The sequence below is a fragment of the Myotis yumanensis genome, unplaced genomic scaffold (assembly GCF_028538775.1).
Source record: "Myotis yumanensis isolate MYYU_CA2020_CCGP unplaced genomic scaffold, mMyoYum1.0.hap1 SCAF_5, whole genome shotgun sequence".
Lineage (NCBI taxonomy): Eukaryota > Metazoa > Chordata > Mammalia > Chiroptera > Vespertilionidae > Myotis > Myotis yumanensis.
In genome coordinates, this window is record NW_027223756.1 from 68,064,095 (window position 1) to 68,091,744 (window position 27,650).

The 27,650-nt window shown below is 39.7% G+C and overlaps 1 protein-coding gene across 1 annotated transcript; it reads right to left on the bottom strand.

Annotated features, from left to right (window-relative positions):
* Window positions 1-2,793: 2,793 nt before the first annotated feature.
* On the bottom strand, window positions 2,794-26,954 carry HPF1 (histone PARylation factor 1). Its single transcript, XM_070415464.1, has 8 exons — window positions 26,858-26,954; window positions 23,376-23,535; window positions 21,303-21,492; window positions 19,335-19,433; window positions 13,962-14,112; window positions 8,428-8,515; window positions 4,911-5,083; window positions 2,794-3,035 (listed from the first exon to the last, which is right to left on the bottom strand). The coding sequence occupies exons 1-8, from the start codon at window positions 26,906-26,908 to the stop codon at window positions 2,904-2,906; spliced, it is 1,044 nt and encodes a 347-aa protein (XP_070271565.1). The 5' UTR covers window positions 26,909-26,954; the 3' UTR covers window positions 2,794-2,903.
* Window positions 26,955-27,650: the final 696 nt, after the last annotated feature.

The window sequence follows — 27,650 nt, forward strand, 5'->3', positions numbered from 1 at the left end:
CCACCGCTGCCTGCCTGATCGCCCCTGCTACCCTGCTGGCCTGATTGCCCCTAACTGCCTCTGCCTCGCCCCACACTGCACCCAGGACACCCAGGATTCCCTCCTCCGGCTGGTTGCAGGCACCCGGGACTTTCCCTCCCCCTGGCCGGCCACAGGCACCCAGGACCTGAGCCGTCTTCACCTGGGTCAGCTGCAGCCACAGGGGACCATGGGCAGGCGGCTTCGCCCAGGCCACAGCCACAGGCACCTGGGACTGCAGGGCAGGCAGCTTGTCCCTCTCCTGGGCCGCAGCCTGGCTGGTCCCCATTCCTCTCTCCCCAGTGTTGAATGTCTGAGCTGTTATGGTGTGACAACCATTTGCATATTAGCTTTTTATTATATAGGATATAAAACCCTAATATGTAAATAGACAGAACAACCGGTCACTATGATGTGCTCTGACCGCCGAGGGCACGTGCGGAACATGGCAAGCGTCGTCAGCAGGTGGCAGAGCAAGGAACATGGCAGGTGTCAGCTGCAGCGTGGTGGAGCAGGTGAGCGGGGGCGCCAGACCGAGGCAGGTGCTGGTCGCTGTCATTGGGGCGAGCCTCTGGCAGTTACTGAAAATACTTTGCTCCCGTGCGCTGCAGTCCCACCTGGCGCTTGCATCTGCTGCCGGCACCCAGCGCCGGCCCCAATCGCTTGGCACTGTCAGTGGGTGTGAGCGGCAGCTGCCGGCCCTAATCGCCCCTCAGGGTTTCTCCACCTCCCCCTGCTGGTGAGGGGCGATCGGGACCGGCAGCTGCCTCTCGCACCTGCTGCCGGTGATGGTCCCGCTCACACCCACAGCTGGTGCCAGAGCATTTGGGGCGGGAGGGGCTGGGCAGGGGCATGGGTGATGGGCCGAGACCCGCCCCTATGCCCACTGCAGCTTCGTGGCCCACAGTTCCTTTCAAGGTGCACAAATTTGTGCACTGGGCCCCTAGTACTATATAAGTATACTATGGAATATGATTAGTAATACAGACTGAGTAGGAGGAGAATTGTTTTAAAGAATATTCCCAGTGGGAGAAAACATGAATCACCAGGAGACCTTTTTAAAATGCAGTTTCGTTAGATGGGGTCAGGCACTCTAGAATACTGTACAGTATCATGGGTGTGCCTTTCCCACCCTTCATAAATCTAATCTCTAAAGCTACAGCTATTAACTCAAGTCTCAGAAATTATTAGTTGCCCATGTTAAATATTGAAAAGGACTCCTGGGAGGAGAGGATAGTCTGGTTATCTAGGCATTAGGTGGTCAATTCCTGTGACATTAGAGGATGACTTTCAAATGTGATTAGGATCTCACCATTTAGATGATTTGACTACCATTTATTTGCACATGAAAAAAACCCCACCAGAAACCATCAAAATGAAAAGGGAACCTACTGATGGGAAAACATATTCGCCAATTATACATCAGATAAGGGGTTAATTTCCAAAACACACAAGGAACTCATACAACCTAACACCAGGAAGACAATCCAATTAAAAAATGGGCAAAGGATCTGAATAAACACTTCTCTATAGAGAACATACAGATGGCTAATAGATGTGAAAAAGTGCTTGACTTCACTAACATCAGAGATGCAAATTAAAACTACAATGAGGGATCACCTCACACCTGCCAAAATGGCCACCATCAACAAATCAATAAACAATAAGTGCTGGCAAGGATGTGGAGAAAAGGAAACCCTACTACAGTGATGGTGAACCTATGACATGCGTGTCAGAGGTGACACGCCAACTCATTTTTTTGGTTGATTTTTCTTTGTTAAATGGCATTTAAATATATAAAATAAATATCAAAAAGATAAGTCTTTGTTTTACTATGGTTGCAAATATCAAAAAATTTCTATACGTGACACGGCACCAGAGTTAAGTTAGGGTTTTTCAAAATGCTGACACGCCGAGCTCAAAAGGTTCGCCATCTGCCCTAGTACAATGCTAATGGGAATGCACACTGATGTAGCCACTGTGTAAAACAGTATGGAAGTTCCTCAGAAAATTAAAAATGGAACTGCCATTTGACCCAGTGATCCCACTTCTGGGAATATATCTAAAAATCCTGAAACCAATCAGAAAGAATATATGCACCCCTATGTTCATAGTAGCATTATTTACAACTAGAGGCCTGGTGCACAAAAATCATGCACTGGGGGGGGGGGGGGGGGGTCGGACATCCTTAGTGCTGCAGTGGAGGCAGGAGAGGCTCCCGCTGCTGCGCTCACCAGGAGCCCCTGGGGAAGCACACTGACCACCAGGGGGCAGCTCCTGCATTGAGCATCTGCCCTGCGGTGGTCAGTGTGCATCATAGTGACAGGTTGTTCTGCCGTTTGGTTAATTTGCATATTAGGCTTTTATTATATGAGAGCTAAGATCTGGAAACAGCCCAAGTGCCCATCAGTAGATGAATGGGTTAAAAAAAGTAGATTTACACCACGGAATAAAAAAGAGAAGGTACTCTTACCTTTTGAGACAGCAACAATGAACCTGGAAATTATTATGCGAAGCGAAGCCAGTTAAGACAACAACAAATATCACATTATCTCTCTTATATATGAGATCAGATCTCAGTGGGAGGGTACAGGACGAGATTAACTAAAGAACATACATGCATAATCCATGGACACAGACAGTAGGATGGGGATGGGGTAGGATAGGGTGGGAGTTCGTTGGAGAGGGGGCAAAAGAGGAGAAAATGGGAGACATCTGTAATTCTGTCAACAATTAAAAAAAAACAGAACAAAACCAGAAGAGATTTATAGAAAGTTTTAGTAAATGTTTCCATCAGTTTATTTTCTGTATCCCTTAAAAACAAACAAAAATCACAAGTTTAATATTAATGCTTTAAAATATTGTACACCAAGGAAAGCCAGCTCTCACGCTGCAAGCTGGTCTGTGTTCTCTTTACTTCTGTTTGCCAGATGATCTTCAATAATTTCTGCAAAGAGATTCCTCTTCAACAGATTGTATGCAAGAGGTAAAAGCTGGCCAGCAACTTTATGAAAATACTGAAAAATAAAATAACATTAAGCAGAGAATAAAGCAGATGCCCTGGTAACAGAAAATAGATTTAAAAAGCACTCATTTAACAAAGCATAGTCCCCAAATCATTGTAGCTACTTTCTCAATTGATTAGGACTGAATTTTGAGACAGACAACTGGCATTCTGTCCAAGAGGCAATTCTGTAGCTCTAAAAGACTAATGGTATATCCTGAAGGAAATTCAGAAGAAAACCAAGTTAAAAACGTAAGCTTCCCTATTTCCTTAGATAAGGTTGATCAACCTTTATTTTTTCTGCTCCAAACTATGCAATCAAATGCTTTTACCTTATTACGAAGAGGTATGCTGAATCTGAGTTTTCAAACCAATCCCTTTTCAAATTCTCTCTCCTCCACCTACCATGTAAAACCCTCTACCCTTTAAGCTCCTGCCTGGGTTATCAAGTGACTTAGCCTACTGCTGTTATTTACTAGAAGAAAAACTGGCAATGCTTTTGTTGGTAAACATGAATTAGCACTTACTATGTGCTAGGTTCTGTGTAATAACACTTTTTCATATATTCTTATATGTTACTTAACTTTTCACAACAATCAGGTTTTTTTGATCAAACTGGTTCATTTCCTGGCAGGCCAAGCACTGTTCTGATTGGTCAAGGGCTGTCATTCTGGTTGTTAAATATTTGGATTATTTTTACTGGTAAGCATACATGAGGAAGGCAGAGGAAAGACAGTAATGTGGTTTAGAGGAAGCAGAGTTCTCAAATGAGACTCACCAGACCTACAAATTCTCAGGACCCAAGAAACACTTTGGGGAGGCGGGTAATGCAGCCATCTGTGTTTGAACACCCTGCAGATGACTGATGTACGCTACTGTGAGCTGCTGGCTTAGTCCAGCTCCTCAGTATGTGCACAGCAGCAGCATTAGCATCACCTGGGAGCATTTCAGAAACGTGGCTTCTCAGGCCTCACCCCAGATCTACTGAAACAGAGTCTGCATTTGAATATCTCTAGGTGATTCCTATGCTCTTTACAGTTTGGGAATCACTAACTTAGATGCTAACTCCTAGAAACACACTGAAGCCACTACACCTTCTTGCCTCTTTGACCTTGAGGCAACTATAGTTGAATAAGCACTGACTGAACTGTTGGGTAGGTTTGTCCTATTTAATTAGCTAATGATTAACTAGCATCTCATATATTTTAAGTAATTTAAAGCCTATTTTTAATATTTTTGTTAATCCTCACTCGAGGATATTTTTCCATTGATTTTTAGGGAGAGTGGAAGAGGGAGGGAAAGACAGAAAATTCGATGTGAGAAAAACAAATCGATTGGTTGCCTCCTGCATGAGCCCTTACCAGGGCCCAGGCCTGAGAGGAGCCTGCAACCAAGGTACATGCCTTTGAGGAAAACTGAACCCAGGACCCTTTGGTCCACAGGCCGACACTCTACCCACTGAGCCAAACTGGCCAAGGCTAAAGCTATTTTAAAATAGTATTTATTCTTCATCTAGGAATTCAAGCACAAGGACAAATAACTCCTCCATCAAAAAAAAAAAAAAAAAATAACTCCTCCATCACAGTAGGAAATGAAATGGAGCCCTGGGAAAGGTATGTACGTACCCACACATGCATGTTCCTTTAATATATCTAAAGTAAATGCACTTTAATGTAAACCTGAAGGCAAATAATCTTGGTAAGTCACCTTTGCCAGAATATAAGATGAATTTCAAATAAAAGGTATTTTTTAAATATCTGCTTTAAAATCACTTCAGAAAGCTCCTTTTGAAATACATACCCTACCTGTGCTAAAACTTGGATATGTAATGTGCACGTGTGGGGGGGAGGGGGAGACAGGGGATGTTTGGTGGTGATTTTTTACTCACATGTGAACCATAACAAAAGAGATCCATTCCCAACTCTAGCCCCATGCCATAGTCACATTCGTCATTAGCGAACTGCACAAAGGTCATCATTTCCTGAATGGGAGCAAAAGCCTTTAGTCTCTCCTCATCACTTGGTGCCTCAACAATTGCCTTGCAAATTCTCTTGAGGTTGGCTGAAAGAAATCAATGATATTAAAAATTATCTATAATCATCTTCAGAAGTAAAAATATCAGCTGGGTTTTTTTCTTCATAGGACTTTTCATACTACTGATATAACCTTGGATGGCAATGTAATTTAGAATGGCAATTTTATAATTTTTCTAATTAAGATTCAAGCATAAACATGGCTTAACAAAATGATTTCTTGTATTAGCAAAATGTGAGTATTTCAGTGGAACTAATTGCAATCATGATTTCACTAAGCTTTCAACGATATTCAGTAGGCTAGTCCAGGGATTGGCAAACTATGGAAAAACCTAGCCCAACCCCCGTTTTTAACTGCCCTCAAGCTAAGAATGTTTTTCTGTTTTTAAAAGGTTGGAAAAAAATAAACAACAACAAAAGAATATGGCAACAGAGATCATATGCAAAGCACCCCTGGGATAGTCTTTATTGGCAGTTGGATTAAATAAAATCCAAACAGACAGTAAAGTTCATCCCTTTTTGCCCTGTCCTTTCTTATTTAAAAAATACAGGAAAAGACAACAATAAAACATTTCAAAATCAAACCTTTACCCAAGTGGGGAAGTGCAGCTATGCAGAAGTGTAATTTGAAGAAAGAACAAGGAGAATGTCTAATGTTTAAATATAAAGAACAGTGGCTTAACATTGCTATTTTGGCTTTCAACATTTTCTTACTATCTGCTGGATGCCAAAGTGTGTCAGATCTCAGGGTGCATATGAGAATGACGGTACTGAACATCTAATTAGACCTTTTTGAGAAAGTACCTCCTGGAGGATTATCCAATAATGAAAAGAATGGCAATTACTGAAACCAACAAAACACATCTTTAAATTAAGTGGTTAATTAAGTGAGGAGACAAGGATTGGTTTAAACATTAACAATCACACCTAAGAATGATACATAGCTATCAAGTTACATGTATGAGGCCCGATATTCTATTGGTACTAACTACAAATATAAGGATTATCAGGGGTGGTAAAGATATACTAGGGCTTTTAACTTTGGCATGGTTATCGTACTGTGATTTGCTGAACACTGTCACACACTGACAAGCTGCCAGTCAATTAATTACTCCTCTTAGCAAATAACAGTAGGCAGGAGCAAGATGATTTTAGGTCCTTTAGGTCTTGCTACCATTTCTCATTCAAAAATAATTAAACCACTGAAGGATTTAATGTTTAGGATGTTAGAAAACAGTTGAGGGAAATAAAGAAGATCTTGGACATAAAACCCCAGGACCACAACCAGGGGAGGGTAACAGGGTTTATTCCAGACACTACAGTTTAAAACCCACCAACCCTGAAGTTTTAGAGACTGCTATTTCTGTAACAGATGTTCTCAACCTTTCCCAAACAAGACAATAATTCTACTTGTCAAAACTTTGAATAGATGAGTTCGCAGAGGCTGAAGAGAAGAATGTAAACAGAAGACTAGACAGTAAGGAAAGCCCACAGGCCTTCCCCAGTAGAGACGGAGTACCTCTGGACTCAGGGAGGAAATGTGGAACAGTGGGACAGATTATCCTGTCCAACAAATACAATGCAGGTTAAAGTTTTTCTCATATCCATAGTAAAAAAGAAATGTGAAATTAATTATTTTAGATTATTTAATTTAATCCAACTACCCAAAACAATCATTTCTGTATCTGTAATAGTAAAAGCATAATATGCTAATTAGATCAGACATCCTTCCGGATGACCTTCCAGATGAAGCTGGGGCTGTGAGGGCCGAGCCCCTTGCATGAATTTCGTGCATCGGGCCTCTAGTATAATAGAAACAATTGAATTAAAGTAAATTCATCTTCTCAGTTACAGTAGCCACATTTGAAGTGCTCAGCCACATATGACTAACAGCTACCTTATTCTATAGCCCGGCCATATTCATTTTCCTCATGGAACTCCTCTAATGATGAGAAGCTGACAAAGTAATATATCTGAATAATTGTGAGACCTCAATCTACTGCTTAAAGACTCTGCAGCACAATAAAGTTTGAGAACAGCCGCTGTAGAGAACTCACTAGGAATGCAGATTTCCAGGTGCTAACCCCAGAGAACACCAAGCAAGGCCGGTTGGTTCTGTTTAAAAAAATGGACAACGAAATCCTAGTTGGTTTGGTTCAGTGGATTGAGCATCGGCCTGCGGACTGAAGGGTCCTGGGTTTGATTCAGGTCAAGGGCACATGCCCAGGTTGCAGGCTTGATCCCCAGTGGGAGGTGTGCAGGTGGCAGCCGATCAATTGATGTTTCTCTCTCTCTCTCCCCCTCCCTTTTCTCTCTGAAATAAAAAAAAATAAAATAAATTGACGGCCAAATCCATAAGCTGGGAAGGAATATTTGGTTCTTCCTTGAGGAAGTGCTAATTTTGACTTCTAAGTTGTATCCTCTTTGGAACAGGATGATAATTAAGGCAATGCCCACAGGGATGTTCAAAGTAATAAGAGAATAAAGGGAAGGGGAAAGAGTTGAGAAGTGATTCTGTTTTCTTAACATAGCAATTTAATTATATTTTGTGTATGAATAGCACATTTTCAAAGTGTTTTCATACCCATAAATGATTTAGTTCAGGATCTTGGGCTTCTGAATGCTAATTTAATTTATTTGCAGATGAAAAAATTTTTGCAAAGTAATACATAAAAACATACTATTTTAATAATTACTATCTTGTATGTTGACCAACGTCAAAGATTCTGAAATAATTCAGAAAATGTAACCTAGGCACTAGGTTGAAATTCCCTAAATGCCTGTAACTACTATATGTGTGTGTATGTGTGTATTTAAATATATTTTTATTGATTTAAGAGAGGAAGGGAGAGGGAGAGAGATAGAAACATCAATGATAAGAGGGAATCAATGATTGGCCGCCTCCTGCATGCCCCACACTGGGGATCAAGCCTGCAACCCATCATGTGCCCTGACCGGGAATTGAACTGTGACCTCCTGGTTCATAGGTCGACACTCAACCACTGAGCCACACCGGTTGGGGGTAACTATTATATTTTAAGCACTATTAAGGCAAGCACTGTGCTAAGACCTTACATACTTTTTTTTATACCCCGAACACCCCTCCCTATAAATGGTATTCACCATTAACCATTTTACAGATAAAAATAACAAAGTTTACTGGAGTTAAATAATTTGCTCAAGGTTACACAGGTACAAACCCAATTTTACTTCAGGCCTGACTAACCCTAAAACCGGAGCTTGCTCCTTATCACTAAGGTCTAGTGACTGTCCCACAAAAGGCACATGTATACATCTACTGTTCCATAGAAGGAAAGCCTTCCTCCAGATATTACCATATATATGTACATATACACATGAGAAATACATTACCATCTGTTTCAGGGAGCTCTCTGTACCCAACATCATTTTTATCTACTGGAACAACCAAGCCTGCACCATGAAATGTCTTTGTCACGACCTAAGTTTAAGAAAAAAAAAATAAAACTTAATCATGGTAAATAGACTAAACAAACCAAACAAAAACTCACCCAAACCTAACAGAACACACACACAAACCCTCAACATTTCTGTCAAAATATAACTTAATGACATTTTATTTTAGTCAGTTTGGATGCCAGGGCAAAAGTTTAACATTCCTTATTTTTAAAATTAGCTAAAATTAGGTAAATCATAAGGACTTCAAGCAATTATAAAACAATGAACTGACTGGCTGTTATTACTCATGTCATCATTACAAGTCTGCAGCCTGAGTTGTGTGGGAAGAAGGATGGCATGCTATTACAGGAGGCAAGCCAGAATATTAGTTCAACTGTAAAGGAGTCTTAAAAATAAAGGAAAACATAAGAAAAAAGACTAATTCTAACCCCCGATAGAAAAATGGGCAGATTTTATAGTTCACAAATGAAATACAAATGACCGACAGAGAAGTAAAAAAATATTTAATGTTCTTTATAATCAAATAATTAAAACTAATTAAAGCTAATTAAAACAAGGAAGTATTATTAAAAGACCTGATAATACCCAGTACCGGTGAGGATATGGAGAAAATAGGTACTCATACATTGCTGGTGGGGATATAACACCATATATAGGATAGTTTTGCAAATAACAAAACCCCCAAAATTAAAAAACAAAGCATACACACACAATCATCTAAAACCATGTATAACTGACAAAACTAATTCTAGGAATTTCTTCTAAGGAAATCAGATAAGTGTGCAAATAAAGGTATAAAAGGATATTTATGGCAAGGTTGTTTGAAAAATGTTAAGCAACCTAAACTTTGAACATAAGCATAGCCACTCAAAATTATGAGGTGTGTATATCTTAAATTTAGCAATATGAAGCAATAATCACAATATATTCATAAGCATAAAAAGCAGGTCATAAAACAGTATTGATAAAAAAGTGATATACTGACTTATCTTACGCTGACATACAACAAAAACCATCATGTGTATTTTCACATTTTCCACAGATGATAAACTGTACTGTCTATAAAGAAGTATCAATTATTAGCAAAATACCAGAATCGTAATTTTATTATGGACAATAGAAATACAAATTTAGGAAAACTCTGTACCACGGTGGTAATATTCTAAGGCATAAGGATCAGGGGTGGATAGAATGGTATACCCTTATTTTACAATATCATTAAGTCAAAGTACCTTTTTAATAATGAAATCTAGGAATGAAAAAAGGCAAAGTGGCTTATAGCCAATTAGTAAGAGGATGGAGTGGAAAGAATGCTAATTACTAAATTGAATTCAGGTCTCAGATCTGTCTCAATTATGATTTTGGACAAATCTGTAAATTTCAATTTACTTATCTATAAAATAGGATAATTCCTACCTACTCTGCAGATTTGCTTTGAAGGTCAAATGAGGTAAATCATAAGGACTTTGCAATGCAAAGCACTGTAAGGTGTTGTCAGTATAAAACACTGATTTCTAATGTACTGTATAGTGGTCTATTATACTGGAAAAGTACGAATTAAATGGAGATTAAAATAACAAAGAACAATCTTGAATTGAAAGTGTAACCAATATGTTGTCTTTGGCAGGATAAAAATCATGGTGGTCTTATAAGTTCTTTTCTTCTTTATATTTATGTTTTTACCAGCTGTTTTTATAAAAAGAACAAATACAAACAAACAAACAAGCACAAAACCACAGGGGAATAGACCAGGATAAATATGCCTATGAAGTTTAAACCCCAATCATATCTTATTTACAGTTATGGAAATCCTACCTGAAATAAATGATAGTTGATGGTAGAAAAATAAAGCAAGGCTCTGATGGAAGAAATTGATAACAGCTGTTGTGTACATACCAGCTCAGTCTTTACTCAAGAATCAGGAATACAGAGGAACCAAGATGGCGGCATTAGTAAACACCTGAACTTGCTGCCTCGCACAACCACATCAAAACTACAACTAAAAGACAAAATGGATATTATCCAGAACCATGGGAAGGCTGGCTTAGTAGAAGTCCGACAACTAGAGAGAAAGAGAAAAGCGCATCTAGACTGGTAGGAGGTGCAGAGGTGCAGAAGAGCGGAGGTATGTAGGCGCGAGATATGGGCTGGCAACTGGGTACGCTGTGGTCTTTTTCAATCAGGAGGGAGATACAAACTCCCTACTGCTCTGAACTCCAATTCTGGGCTAGACTCTGGGGACCCAGACTCACAGGGGGAGAAACTGGACTGTCTGGCATTGGGCCAGAACACAAGGGCGGCTTTCTCTCAGAGGTGCTTGCAGCATTCATTGTTCCTGCATGGGGCCGCGGGACACAGAGACCCAAGGACCTATCCGGGACAGGGCCGACAGGCAACCATTGCTATTTGCACCGCCCTGTGATTCCCTGAGACCCTGCCCCACCCAATTTACAACCCCATCCAAGCTGTGCACAGAGGCTTTTGCAATATAAAACCTAACAAACTGAAGCTGGGTCAAAGAACCCCAGAGCTTCCAAAAGAAGGCCTAAGGCTCGTCAGCAGCTTGCATTGCTTCACAGCTGTGCCTCATCTGGGCACCTCCAAACTCCAAACAAAGAGGAGGAATCTGCAGATCTCTGTAACTCCTGCTGGGTAGCCTCAGGCAGTGGCTGACTTTGCACATCCTTGGAGATCCAACAGCCAGTGTACCCAGTGGTCAGAGTGAGACCACACCAGATTACAACGCTTCGGATCCATAAGAGAGACACTCAGGGGGCAGACTCAGTGAGCATCAAAGCCCCATTGAAGCAAGTCCTGCTCCATACCGGTGTCTCCAGCACAGAAGTTCTCCCATTGTAGACACAAGTGGTCCTCACAGCCAATTAGCCTGGAGGTCAATTCCTCCCAGTGATACCAACAGCAATCAAGGCTTAACTACAAGACTGTGCACACAGCCCACAAAGGGGTGCACCAAGAGCATATACCTCAGGTGATTAGGGAGGCTGAAAGCCACTGGGCCCTATAGGACACCTAGCACACAAAGCCACTCTATCAACACAGGGAAGCAGCCAAAATGCAGAGACAAAGAAACATGTCACAAATGACAGAAATGGAGGAAAGCAAACTACTGCATATAGAGTTCAAAACCATGGTTATAAGGTTTTTCAAGAATTTTCTAGAAACCGCCGATAAATTTAGTGAGACCCTCGATAAATCTAGTGAAACCCTCAAGGATATGATAAAGGACCAACTAGAAATTAAGCATACACTGAATGAAATAAAGAATAATATAAAGAGATCCAACAGCAGACTAAAGGATCGCAAGAATTAAGTCAAAGATTTGAAATATGAAGAAGCAAAAAACACCCAACCGGCAAAGCAGACAGTGTAAGGAGCCTCTGGGACAATTTCAAACGTACCAACATCCGAATTATGGGGCTGCCAAAAGAAGAGAGAGAGCAAGATATTGAAAACCTATTTGAAGAAATGACAGAAAACTTCCCCTACCTGGTGAAAGAAATAGACTTACAAGTCCAGGAAGTTCAGAGAACCCCAAACAAAAGGAATCCAAAGAGGACCTCACCAAGACACATCATAATTAAAATGCCAAGGGCAAAAGACAAAGAGAGAATCTTAAAAGCAGCAAGAGAAAAACAGTTACCTACAAGGGCGTACCCATACAACTGTCAGCTGATTTCTCAACAGAAACTTTGCAGGCCAGAAGGGAGTGGCAAGAAATATTCAAAGTGATGAATAGCAAGAACCTACAACCAAGATTACTCTACCCAGCAAAGCTATCATTTAGAATTGAAGGTCAGATAAAGAGCTTCACAGATAAGAACAAGCTAAAGGAGTTCACCACCACCAAACCAGTATTATATGAAATGCTGAAGGTATTCTTTAAGAAGAGGAAGAAGAAGAAAAAGGTAAAGATAGAAATTATGAACAACAAATACATATCTATCAACAAGTGAATCTAAAAATCAAGTGAATAAAAAATACGATGAACAGAATAAACTGGTGAATATAACAGAATCAGGGGCATAGAAAGGGAGTGAACTGACAATTCTCGGGGGGAGGGGGGAGTGTGGAAGGTGCGGGAAGAGACTGGACAAAAATCGAACACCTATGGACAAGGACAATGGGAGGGGTAAGGGCATGGGATGGGGTGGGAACCAGGTGGAGGGTAGCTATGGGGAGAAAAAAGAGGAACAACTGTAATAATCTGAACAATAAAGATATAAAAAAAAGAATTAGGAATACATAATAACGAGATGAAAAATGCTACCCCTATTTCTACTTACAAGTGGGAGAGGCTCCCTATGAAAACTAGAAAGGTAAAATGGCAACATAAAATCTTTAAAATGTTAAAAACGCTCTACTGCAGTGAGTTTTATTCAAATGTATATTTTCAGAAACTATTTTTGGTCTATAGGAGTAAAGAAAGAACTGCTAACACTGCAGTTTAGTGACTAATTTACCAGAACATCACCCTATAGTTGAGTCACGATCAGGGAAGGAACTAAAGTAGGACTTTCAATAACCAAGTACAGTAAAGTACTTCATCACCAGTACTAGTTTATTTCAGAGTAACTAGTACTTCATTTGGCCTAGAACATTCAGAGGAACCAGCTACAGCAGACAATTGTGAGAGGCGGAAGGAGACTGGGGTGCTCTCATTCTCCAGTGACCAATGTCCTTCCTCCCCAGAGGTTATAGGAACAAACTCCTCTAGAATTCTCATTTACCCCAAAGCAGAATTCTAGCTTGTCTGGTAACTTACTCTGAAATCTGTAAGTGATAAACCAAAAGGATCCAACACCTTGCCAAAGTATTTGCTGTTTACAAAACACTCCACTACTCTACAGGCACTAGGAGAGATGCAACAGGATATGCTGAAGGGATAAGGTGAGAGGACTGCTAAGACCCACATTTACTGGAGGAAATGAACAAATCTGGATACACACTGTCTCTCAGAAGGGAACCAACCACCTTAGAGGCCCTGAGGAAAGCACTCTGAGGCATAGCCTTACAAATCCACTCCCAAAGGACACCTTGCACTAAATCATTAGCCAATGACCTTACCCATTAAAAAAAGAAATTTAAGTAAATTACATGCAAAGCTGCCTTCAGTCAGTTCTATTAAATGAGTAACTGGTAAAACAAGATTAAAAGCGTGGGAAATACTGGCATGAGTTAGGCAACCCCAGCAGCAACATAGCACATAACTCGGCCTGTAACGACCCACAGACCACCCAAGCCCTGCTCCAGTGCAGTCCTCATGGCAGTCCAGGTGTCTGTCACACAGCCATGGAGGAAGTCCTGGGGTTGGCATCCAGCTCTCCTTAGGATGAGGCAGCAGGTGAAAAGACAAGGATAAGGGGCACGTGGGAAGGAGTCAAGAGCAGGGGAAAAAACCCTATTAAAATAGCAAAACAGCCAGCGATTAACAGATTTAAAAATCTTACTTTCTTGTCTCTCTGCTTCATCTTCACGGTTCTCTGTTCCAGTGAGTACCCCAGTTCTCTGGCTGCTTCTGTGAGCTTTTCATCTATGGATTTCAAGAAACTAGTTTTCTTTTTATCTGTTACTTCTTTAAGTTTTTTCATCAAAAATAATCTGAAAAAGAATTAAAAGCCCTCGTTATACAATAGGCCACTGTACTAAGTACACAGGCCTGGGAAAGTGAAAGAAGCTAAGTTAAAAACATCAAATTCCATTAAGAAAAAGACTGCAGAATAATTACCAACAGCTCTCTCATAATCCCCAACAGATTTCTTCAAACAAGGGAAAAGCAGTATCAATAAAAAGCTTTCAGCCTCAAAACCAACGAACGATTGAAATGTGTATTATCTCTGTCTACAATAAAGATATAAGGGATATTTACAAAGCTGAGATTAAGCCAAGTATTATGTGGCATTACTTGATATTAAGATATTACATACTGCTGTGGAAGAGTCTGGCATTACAAGAAGTAGAATGTACACAAAAGGATTTTTTATTTTTGAAGAGCCAGGGGACACCGTTATAATACTGAAGATCAGCAGATTTTTAAAAATGTTACCTTCAAATTTGTTTTAAGATAAATTTGGAAAATATAAAAGGGAAGCAAAGCTACTTTATAAGCTTATACAGAAGCACAATACAAAAGGCATGAGAACAGTACATTATGTTACTGCCAGTTACGGAAATAACTGTGTTTTATCATAAGCAAGTTAAGACTTTAACCAGCAGAACAGGAGGGCGAGAGTAAAATGGAGAGCTGGAGAAACAGGTCAGCCCCCTCCCTCTGTAGCCACTGCCAGACTCCCAGGAGGAAAGTCGTGCTATTACTACTGACATTTGACAGTTTGCTGTTGACTTGGCATTTTAAAAGGTTAGAACGTTTATTGTGTGTTATTCTTATCCCCATTTTACATGTCAGGAAACTGAGGACAGAGAACAATCCATTTACTCAAGTTCAGAGTTAGTAGGGGCGGATTACAGTGCCACAGAAACCAAGACCACCAAATCACTGTCTTCTGATGACAGCACACATACTTACACCAAATGCTACCTTCAGTCATAACCAGTTGTGTATCATGAGAATATGTTTATACCAACCATAAAAAGCAAATTAAAGACATCAGGTCTAGGTGAATCAATTTCAGTCTTCCTCAACCTCTCTGGCATGGCATACAGGCCTTCAAATACTATGCGCCTCTTGTTTTCATACTTTCATTCATATACTGCTATCTTGCCTAGAACATCCTTCTTCCCAATTTTTCTAGTAAGTTCGTAGGCATTCTAAGCCTAGATAAAATATCTCTGTGAAGACTCCATCGCTACTTAAGGCACTTAATTGCTGTCTTCCACATTTATCACATTATTATGATTATCTTGGTAGCAATGTATGAAGCTTTTGTCTCTCAGCTTCAACTTACTCTCCAATACTTTGCTTTCTGATGCTTACAGTTGCCAAGTACAAACTGAAATAATAACCAGGAACATTTTGTACTCTGTTTCATTAAAATCCATTGAGGTACCTTGAACTTTGAATAAATACAGCAGTGATCACTTAGAAAATACTCAATTATGCATTTCTTCCAAATATTAAAACTTTTCATTATATCATATTCACTCTAATACATCACAATATGAAAAAATCACATTCGTTACTATTACCACTAGTCACATTAGAAACGTTGTTAGGTAGTGAGAAGCTGTCAAGCTCACAATGGTGCTTGTAAGTTTCCCCAATTCTAATTTTTGTTTTTGAAACCCTGAATTTTAACCACTGGCAACAAATAGTTAGCTGTTTTCTTTGGTTCATTTGAGAAAATGTCTGCCAAATACTCATGTTTGAATAACCAGTGTGTCAGTCACTCTCAAGTAAAAGTGGAGAAAGTTCAGCTCACAGCTCTGTCACACAAGAGCTTCTTCCTTGAGACAAACCAACACTTGAGTATGCAGAAGGGCTTTCTTTCTAGGTATGTCCCATTTCATCACACAAAATGTTAAGGGATGTGTACTCAATGATAGAACTCTAATGTTTTCACTGCTTCATCGCTGACATTCTTAAATGACACACAATATATTACTGCCTCAATAATGTAATGACTGCTAATCTGGCACCACTGTCTTGATTCTTGTCAAGGTATTAACAAGTATTACCCACCTTTCTTTACCTCTGTGCCACTGGTGCACAACTGACATCTTATACCGTGAATAGTTTTGACCTCATAGGCCTCTTAAAAAGGTGTCAGAGACCCCCTGAGGGTCCACACACAGTTCTTTGACAACTGCTACTTAGTTAATGGTTTCACATTACCAGTACAGTGCAGCAGAGAAAGATGGGGCAGCAGGCAAGAGGAAAAAAGATTATTTAACAAGATCACCCAAGATCTGACATATTGGATAAAATAAATTCATTCTCTTAATAAGTTTCAAATCTGCTTAGTTTTTCAGTCCTGAAAAAATTAAGCATTCATTAAATGTAGGGTAAATAAATTTTAAAAACTGAAGTATCAAAATTAGATAAGTATAATTTTGTGTTATATTTAGACATATCTGGAATGTGTATTTAAAAACATATATTCCTTAGTCCTGTTCTATATGTACTGAAGTGGAATTTCTAGAGGCAGGACCAAAAGAGCTCAAAGTCAAATACTTTTAACCAGTAACTCAGGAGGTTCTGATATGAAGTCATGATTAAAACCATTAACTAAATAGCAGTTATCAAAAAAAATAGACTGTGGACCGTTGGGGATCCCTGAGTTCTTTTTAGGAGTTCTGTGAGGGCAAAAGTACTGCTAAAAGAACAGAATGGGGAAAAATTCACTCCAAATTTTGTTGTCCAAAGATAAATGGAAACTTTGAGTATATCTAGATTTTTTCCTATGTTCATTAAACAATATGAAAAAGGAATCATTCTACACTATTCTATTATTTGGCCTCTTCATATATCAAACATCTTTCCGAATCAACATACAAGGATCCTAGCATTATAGTGTATGGACGTTCTATTATTTACTGACCTAATTTTTCCTATTGCTGGATTTGATGTTTCCAATTTTTCATTTTTATCAATAACCTGTAATATACACACATATTTGTGTACCTGTCCAGAAGTTCTATAGATAACTAGCTAGAAATGGAATTGCTGATTTAAGGGTAAAAATGTTTCTTTTCTTAGCACAGTACCTGGCAATGTTAATAAATCTGTCATGAAATTTTGGAATAAGGTTATTCAAATTGCTCTCTATACTAGTAAAAGTTTTACCAATTAACACTTAAATCAGTAGTTTCTTATCATCTAATTGGGTATTATCACTCTTTAATCTTGACTAATCTTTGTTGGCTTAATTTGCATTTCTTTGACTACTATTCAATCTTGCACAAAGTGAACTAGTTTCCTGGGGCATAAAAATAATTTGTTTATAACAAACTAGAGGTCCAGTGCACAGGATGTGTGCACTGGTAGGGTCCCTAGCGGCTGCCAGCTGGGTACTCCCCCCCTTCCCCTGGTCAGCCCCACCCCCTGGTCAAACTCCAGGACGAACTTCCAGTTCAGGGGACATTTGCATACTATGCTTTTAGGATGGTCTCACTTCAAAGACCGTACTCAGGCTGGTATAGAAATAAGTTAAACTAAATGTTCTAGAGTAGCTTTTTAAGAAAAGAAAAATCTTAAAAACTAAAACAGTTGTTAACAGTTGAAAGACATTATAGTATTTTTACCTCTATGTTTGAGATAAATTATTGGAGACTGAAAACATCTGAGTGAAATAGGTGCTCAAATAGTTACTTGCTGGTCTTCACCTAAATTATAAATTTATCACCAATTTTTTTTCTTTTTCTTTTCTGTGTTCTCCAAAAAGCTAAAAAATACCAGAACAGTCTTGGATTATTTCAGATAACCACTATGACTTTCCTTTTTAAAGAGATTTTTAATAAGACTAATGAAAAGTTAGGTGTTTTTGCATGTCAAAAATATTTGGAGCATCTACGATGGGGCAGGTACTCTACACAAGAAAGCCTCTGTCCTTATGGAATTTACATGTTAATGCAAGAGACAGACAGTAGGCAAGTAAACAGCTATCATTTCTAATAAACATGGCACCAATTTCAACTGAATGGTAAATCTGAAGGGCTTAAAAGAACTGTAAATTCTATGTAAATTATAACATTTACTATAAGAACAGATACTATAAGAACTATATAACAAAGACAAGCAACATTTTATAAAACTCAGAGGCATCAGAAGAGAAAGAACCTTTATTGGATGTCTACGAGTTGCCCTTTAAATACATGGATATGTATGACATATACATAGCAGCGCAGTCCAGTTAGTTTGAATTTTTTATTGCAAATCTGCATTAAATCACAGGCATAAGTCTTTAAAAAGTGGGTATAAAAAGAGGTCCCACAAAACATGATCTACTTATTGTATTTAAATGATAAAGATGGCTTTCTTCATTTTTGTACAGTGTAAACTGTATAGCTGCTAACAAATAGCTTTGAGTTCTGTCTGAGGCTGGTGCATTGTGGACTAGCTCGCTCAGCTCCATCCCAAGCCCCTTCCACAAGAGACCTTGCTGCATTTCCCATACTATTCTTCAGCTCAGACTCCACATGGGACCTAGCTTCTCTCAAGCAGATGCAACTCTGAAATCCGAAGAGATACCGGGGAGAGGAGGCTGTGCTTCTGCTGTCCACCAGTGAGCATAGCTATAGAGACAATTAACTGTTCTGGAGCAACTGCAGCTGAGATCTCAGCACCTGGTCCTTAGCTGCATGAGGGCTGAGAGGCAGAGGGCAGGGCATCCATTTTACTGGCCCAGGATATAGCAAAGACAGTGTGGTCCCAAAGCCACTTGTCATGGCAGCAGATGCCGATTTCCAGTTTCCTGATGGTGGCAGAGACAAACTCCATTGGTGAGCCAGTTCTGCCCACATCTTTCATTCCTGGAGGTTCAGGCTGCTCCATCAGCCCTTCTGAGGATGTTATGAGCACCTGTTTTACTGTATTAAATACTTGTTTGAACTAGATACAGTGAGTTCTTACTATGAATCCATAGTGATGGTGTTTAAAATATCATCAGTTTTCACTAAAAAAATTTTTACTTTTCCCATAGGACAACTGAGGTCAACATTAAGGAATAATTTCATTAAATAAGATAATTAGATATATGAGATATTTTTGGGGGGGTGAAAAGTAGAATAAAAGTATAAGACTACCTGCTAAAGTCAGAAATTATCTCTATAAATCTAGAATTTTTAGGTTACTTCAATTCCTCATATAGCACAAAAATTATAAACAAATATAATTAGAAAGGGATTGAAATAAAGAATTTCCTTACCTAACCGCAGCAAACACATTATCTCCATTTTGAACAATTACACAATTTTTCTTTGCTTCATTTGTACCAACATATACAGGAAGTTCATCAGGAGAATCCCTGTTTAAGCAAAAGATATTAAAAATTTAGCTGCCCATAATTTACATTAGACAAGTAGTATTTTTAGGTCTATAGACAACAATTTATATCTACATGTTTGTTTGCTTTTTGATTGGAATTTGCCAGGTTTAAGCTCTAAGTTTCTTAGGAATAGCAATGACAAATCTTGCTTATATACAGAACCTAAAATTGAGATTCTCAGGCCCATGTACCAAAAGGTTGCCAATTTGATTCCCAGTCAGGGCACATACCCGGCTTGCCCTCTCTAAAATAAATAAAAACATATTTTTTTAAAAAACATTCCTAAGACCTAGTTACTTGTATAACTAAATATAAGAAAAGGGGAGTAAAGCCTATCAAAAAGAAGTAGGGAAGATTATATACACCATCAACTCAACCCTTATAGTCTGTAAAAAAAAGACAGAAAAACAGGATTAGAAAACATTAGATGCAAAAGGATCTGATTTATCTATATATATAAAAGCCTAAGCAAATGAACGACCTAACTGAATGATGGGTCAACTGGTTGCTATGATGCGCACTAACCACCAGGGGGCAGAGGCTCAACGCAGGAGCTTCCCCCTGGTGGTCAGTGCACTCCTACAGCCAACCTCCTGCAGTAAGCCAACCTTCAGCGGTCCCTACCCTCAGCCGGCCAGCCCCCATAAGCCTCAATCAGCCCCGAACGCTGGCCAGGCTGAAGGACCCCACCCATGCACAAATTCATGCCCCGGGCCGCTAGTATACTTATAACCAAATTCTTTTATTTTACAATTGAGGAAACCAAAATAGAGAGATGAAGCACTTGGCCAACACCCTGGTAAATTAATGACAAAGCAGAAGTGAAATCTATGCTAACCCAATTTCCAGCACTGTGTACATTCTACTGTACCACATTGCTTCTCCCTTGGCACCTTTCCTGCACTTCCTCTATTCTCTTATCTTACAGTTAATCTTTACTTTAAATGACAGCATCTCTACTGGTACAAGTATTTTTCCCTGTAACCTACTTCTATTTCTTTAACATTTTAAGTACCTGGCACATAGCCATTTGATCCCTTAATATTCTATTAGGTATGTATATTAACCTCATTTTTACAGAAGAAACCGAGTCACAGAAATTCAATCACTAATGACTGACACAGGGTCAGTCAGATAACAAACAGTAGGACCAGTCAGTAGGACCCGATTCCAGATCACATTCTTTTTGATAGAAAATCGACTTATTGGTGGGTATAAGGTGGGGGCAGCATCAAGACTGTCACAAGTGCAGGGCGACACCAGGATCTTTAGTGGCACGCCGAAGGGAAAGAGCTAGAGCACATTCTTTTTTTTTTTTTTTTTTAATATATTTTTATTGATTTTTTACAGAGAGGAAGGGAGAGGGATAGAGAGTTAGAAACATCGATCACCTGCCTCCTGCACACTCCCTACTGGGGATGTGCCCGAAACCAAGGTACATGCCCTTCACCGGAATCGAACCTGGGATCCTTGAGTCCGCAGGCTGACGCTCTATCCATTGAGCCAAACCGGTTAGGGCTAGAGCACATTCTTAACTATTGATTGTCTCTATGGTCCCTTGAAGCACATGGCTAATTAAAGTCACAGCATCTGCTCTAAATTATCTTCCTTGAGCTAAAAGAGCTTTTCTCAACTGCCCTTCCCCCCAGAAAAAGTTTATAACCACAAAGGAAAAACCAGTGAGGTTAAACCTAGAGTTCACCCATCCTAGGGTAAGTTAGGATAGCAATAGCAGAACAGATGGCCCATGTACCCACCAACAAGGGAAAAATATGCCGTTCACCTTGAATATTTATTTATGCTTGTTAGAAGGACAGTAACTATATTTTAGAGGAAAAGATCCTTTACCTGAAATACCCCATGTGGAACTGAGTTTTATTATCTCCAATAATTATTGTCTGGAACTCAGGAGGATCATAGTAAAATCTCCAGTGAAGGTTAAAATTCAGGCTCGATGATTTTTTTTTCATTTTATGTTTTCCAGCAAGGATGTCATATGGACCCACTAATTGAAGTCCAAGGCTTTCGGAAAGTGCATCTATAAATTAAATAAGTTTATTTAGAAAATAACTTTCTAGAGGCAGATAGGACATAGTGCCTTTCACTAGTAAACTATTTCTAAGCAATTATCTTAAAAAACCATTTAAAGTGAAAAAAATGTAGTTACATGTGAAGATGTTAGTTATAAACACTCAATGGAAAAGAAATCAAAGCAATAAAAATGTGGCACTTACATTTAGGATTTCCTCCTAAATTTACCACTGAATACATTTCAAACATTCCTGCCATTTGTTATTTTGGCCAAAGCAAGACTGTTTTGTTTTCCTATGGGCATATTAGAGCTGCAAACACTTACCCTGTGTCATTACTAGGTTGTTGTGAGCCTTAGATAATTGTAGCACACCCAGATTAAGGGAGAAACATGATAGATAACAAATGAGTGTGCATTAAGGAACATAAATAATTTATTTAATGAAAACATTTCTTTCCCCTTCCCTCCACTTCAGCTAATTATCACTGTGGGATTCCTTTGCCTCCTTGATAATCTATCTAGCCAACCAAATGCTGTATGATTCCTTCTATCTCCATTCTCAGACCACAGAGGGTGAATGTTAAATAATACCAGTCATGAAGTCTGTTCAAATGTTCACTCTAACTATATAAGATGGGTCTGGTTGTTCCTCTAAAAGGGAAGTAAGCATTCCAGGAATTCCATGGATATATAAGAGGTGGGGCTGGAGAGAGGAAGAAAATTCTTAGAAGAGGTAACAATGTGAGTAAGAGCAGTTTCCTTGGAAGGGGAAGATGTCTCAGCTTAGCGGGAAGTTAAGACAGCACACCCTAATTTTTAAAGCAATATAAAAACTAAAACTACCCATCTCACTAGCCAGTGATAACCAGGTTAGTAGTCTGGTAGACAATAATAACATTCCCCTCTCTATAAACAAATAGATATTTTAAAGGGAGATCATGCTGTTTCCCAATTTTTTTTTTTGTTCTCCATCCTGTTTTCACTTAAATTTTCTGAATATTTTCCCATGAAATTAAATTCTTTAACATAATTTTAATACCTGCACAATGTTCCATTATAGATAGATAACTATTCTACTACTGATATTTACTGTTTAACTTTTTTACTATTCTAAACAATGCTTCAGTGAACATCTTGTTAATACATATTTGTACAAAACCATGAATATTTTTTGAGAAGTAGCTGCAGAGTTTAAGTATTTTGATATATTGTCAAAATTCAGTTATCTACCAATATAATTCATTTTCATCAATTGAGTATGAGTGTTTCTCTCCCCCCACCTCATGCTCAAAATTTAAACGGTACAAAATGGTAAGAGTGAAAAGTAACTCCATCAAAAACATCATGTTTTTGTGTATCCCTTCAGAGATAGTATAAGTACATAGGAAGTATATAGGGATGTGTGTGTGCATCCTTGACTTCTGAATATTCTATACACTCTTCTTTTTCACTTAAAATTTTTCAGGCATGATACCTTATCATTGCCTAAAAATCAGATTCACTCTTGTAAAACAATGAATACTCACTGAATGGATGCATTACTGATGGGCATTTAAGCCATTTCTTATTTTTTGTTTCAATATATATCATTGAACATAATTTGGGTTCACATAATCCATAAGACAAGTTGCTAAAAGTCATACTAAAACTCCCACAACATATCAAAATACTTGTTTTCTTTCAAACCCTCATCAAAGGATGTTGTGAAATTCTTTACCTTTACCAGGATAATAGGAGATAGTGGTATAATTTTAGCATAATTTTATGTTTCTCTTATTAGAAACCTGTTTGAAAAGGTTCCTTTTCTATGAACTGTTTAGATCCTTGGTTTAGTTTCCTACTGTCTTTTCAATTGGTAGAAGTAGGAGAACGATTCTGGAACAACTCACCAGCTGGCTTTTCAGGATCAAGTTCTTCACAGAACTTCCAGAAGTGATAGAAATCTTCAGGCAGAGAAAGCTTATAATGATTTTCTACTTCTTTTCGAAGGTCACTAGAGACATCAGCTTCACAGGATTTACTCTTCTTCACATCAACTGTTTTTTCACACTGAAAATTGGCATACAAAATGTTTTTTCTCCAAACAGTAATTTCAATAGCTTTCCTTAAATAACAACATTGTTTATTTCTGTTTACCCAACTCTATGAGATACACTTTAAAACTCTATAAATGGTATTTTTTAGTAAAATCTGTGGATTCTTTTAAGCAAATAAAAAAAAGTTTATAATACATAGTAGTCGAGAGGACTCATACAGCAAGTCTTTAAATGTATTTCTCTAAGATAATAGAAACAAAAAATATAAACAACAAAATAACTAAAGTAAAAAGAAAAGGTAAAAAGTGGGAAAAGAGGAATAAGGAAAAGGCAGGTTTTGCCTTCTTTTGGTAAATAGGATTCATCATGCATTTTGTTTATATATATTTAGTTATCACATCAAATGCAATTGTCCAAAATAACTGGATACAAGGGAATTTACTAGTTAAACAATAATTTCACAAAATGCCCTTTAATGCCAGGACTAGGTCATAAAACTTTATCTCCAACATGTCTGTAAAATAGGTGCATTATATAAGTATGCCAAGTTTTATAATGCATGTTAGGTATTTGATAAATTTCTATAATGATAAAATACTCAGTTGGAGGTTACTTTAGTTTTGTAAGTAGCAATCTGATTTTCTTTTTAGAGCCTTTCTTTTGGAATAAGTTCTTCTCTTCTTATTCTTCCCATCAGTCAATGCTTCTCAACCAGGAGGGATTTTGCCCGCCCGCCCGCCCGCCCCAACTCCCTAAGGGAGTCATTTAGTAATGTCTGGAGAGGTTTTTGGAGAGGTGCTACTGACAATTAGTGGGATAGAGGCCAGGGATACTGCTAATACCCTATAACGCACAGAATGGGCTTCCTTAACAAACACTTAAATGGCCCAAAATGTCCATAGTGCCAAGGTTGAAAAATTTTAACCTTAAATGCTTCTCATACTTATATTCTTCAATTTTCCCAGTAGACTCAAGTTTATTGATGCTACTTTAGTTAGCATCAAAGCCTACAAAGATGACACATACCAGAATGTTCTTGATAGCACTGTTTCTAAGAGCAGAACACAGAGAATAAATGAAAATGCCTACTGACAGGAGAAGGGATAGTTACAGAATTTCCAACAATGTAATATTTCATTTTGTGAAAATGAAATACAGGTACACATAATATGAATCAGTCTTCATAATAGAATGTTGAGTGAAACAAAAAGTCCTTTAAGATTATATGCAGCATCATAGCCTTTTTGTGAAGTTCAAAAACAATAAATAAATGTTGTTTAGGCATACACTCATAGCTGATAAAGCTGTAAAAAGAAGGCAAGGGACAACATAAAATTCAGGATGGTAGCTACATCGATTGTGGGTGATAGGAAATTAGAGGGTAGGTGAGGAACACAAGTAGATGTGCAGTGGTTCTCAACCTTGGCTGCACATTAGAATCACCTGGGAATCTTTTTAAAATCCTGATTTCTGGGCCTCATCCTCCGGAAATTCTGTTTCTTTGTTACTAATGTTGTGGCCCCACCCCATAACAAAGAAACAGAATTTCCGGAGGATGAGGCCCAGAAATCAGGATTTTAAAAAGATTCCCAGGTGATTCTAATGTGCAGCTAAGGTTGAGAACCACTGATGTAGAGTTACTGTCAATGTTTCAGTTCTCAGGTTGGACAGTGGCTTTACAGGTGTTTGTTATATCATTAAATAAACAAGGTAAAAGAGCCAAGGGTTATAATGTGCCTGAGGTCCTAACGAATTAAATTTAACAAAAAAGGTGCTGAAATATGAATCCAAAAATGGATGATGATAACAGCAAACAACTAATAAAGATAATAATAAAAACAATACATAATAAAAAAAAGTAGTTATTATGCACTTAACTATGTGCCAGGCCACTGTTCTAATAAGGATTTTCTATGGATTAACTCATTTAATCTTCACAACTACCTTATGAGCAAGATATTATCCACATTTTACAGATGAGGAGACTGAAGTAATTACCCCTAGGGCCCTGAGTATAAAATGAAAGAACCGGGATTTATTTAAACCCAGATGGGCTGGCTCCTGAGCACAGCACTTCATGCTGCTTCTCCAACTGCAAATACAACAGTTGGAACATACCTAGTTCTGACCTCTCCTCCCTTCTGTTTTAATAACCATCTTTGGTTCAAAGACTGGCTCAGACTTAAGTTGTTAGAAAGAAAAGCCTCAGTCTACCTACCTTGCCGAAAGGCAGTTTTGCATAATGGTGACCTGGTGTGGTGACCTGGGTTGACTGGACACCTGACTTCTGATTTCCAGCTCGGTCACCCTGGGCAAGTTACTTAACCTCTCTCTGTGCCTTGTTTACTCATTTACAAACAGGGCATATGTAGTACTCCACCTGCATCATAGGGTTGTTATGAGCTTAAGTTACTTAAAAAAATACACAGAAAAGTCTTAGCAGGTAATATATAGATGCTGGCAATTATTGTTAGCTGTAGTCTCTATAGAGTCATCTTTATTTTTGTTATTTCGTTTCTAACACTATCACTCTGTCAAAGCGGTCCACTGACCAAAAGGAGATAAGGATTTTTAAAAATTTTTAGCAGCTCTGCCTTAGAGCACACACCAATTCAGCATCTCCACATCCCCAATAACTAGAATTTAGGACAGCTGTGCCCTTCAGAGGCTGCGCTGATCCTTGACCCAAATATAATGAAGGCCCAGATCATGCCCCCCGCCCACTGGTGCCTTTGGGATCAGATCCCCCCCCACCTCCCAGGCTCCAGCCTGGCGGAACCCTCCGCGGTGCCCAAACATCCTCTGCACCGATTTCTTAGCCCTTGTTTCTCTTCTCCGCCTTCACGAACGCTTTCACACTGGTGAGCTGCCCTAAAAGACTTCCTTCATAGTTCCCAGGGACTGGTTAAAATCCCCCTTCCATGTTCCCACAGCACTCGCTACACATTTTGGTTACAAAGCCAACAAAAGCGTTACGGCAACACGTTATCTTCGCTGGTGCCCCGCCTCCCGAGGCTGGGGGCTCCACGAGGGCCAGGGGCGGCAGGGCTCATCTGGAACCCGCGGCGCCCGCACAGCGCCTGCCTGGCACCCGGATCAATTTGGCTGGTTGAATGAATGAATGAACTGTTGGTTGCCCGCGCCGGGAGAGAGAAGATGCCGAGGTGCTACGTCTCTGGCCCCAAACCCAGCAGAACTCTGGGAAAGAGCGGCCCCCGACCCCGCGCACACGGCCGGCGCTCGGTGGTCACTGGGTCAGTGCGATGCGCAGCCCCTTGGCGCCCCGGCTACCACGCGAAGCGCCCGCGGAGCCCGCACCGCCTCCGTGGCAGTACCTGCTGCCCCTCCCGGCCGGGCCTGCGCTTCCCGCCGCCGCCGCCGACCATTCTGCAGCTGCTGGACCAGCCGACTCCCGCCTGCCGCCGAGGCTTCCGAGCGCCGCCGACTGCTTCCGGGTTCAAGAACCACCAATCCGAATGCCTGCGCCGCCCCCCAGCGCGCCTATTTAGGGAGAAGACTCCGCCTACGCCCCGCCCCCTGAGGCTCGGAGTCAGGCCGGGCGAGGCTCCGCCCCCTACCCGGCTGCATCCCCGCCCTCCAGAGCATCTCCTAGGGATGCTCCTGAGATACCGACCCCCCAATTTGTTTCCGTTCAGGGGGTGCGGCCTTCCACCTCAGGTGTTTACTAGGGGCAAATAAACACCTGGACATATGGCACTGCCCTCACCCCAGCCCATGTTTCCCCTTGATTTGTAAAGATTAACCTTTCCCTCTATTCATCCCTCTTTCTTTTCTACTGTACTGTATGTACTATTACGGCCTAACACTGTCATCCTCAATGATCTCCCAGAAGCAAATCATTTCGCTCTCCCATTCTTTCTCCCTACAGTCTTGTGACAATCTGGACTGTTTGTTCCTTACGCTCTGCAGTGCAAATTGTAGTCCCCGAACCAGCTGCGTCAGCATCCTGTGGAGAACCGTTAAAAATTCTGAGTCTTAAGCTCTACCCAGACTTATTGAATCAGAATCTGCATTTTAACCAGATCCCCCAGTGATTCCTTTGCACAACGAAGTTTACATTCAACTGATGCTCTGGGGCCTCCCTCCCTGCCATCCTGGGAATGTCCT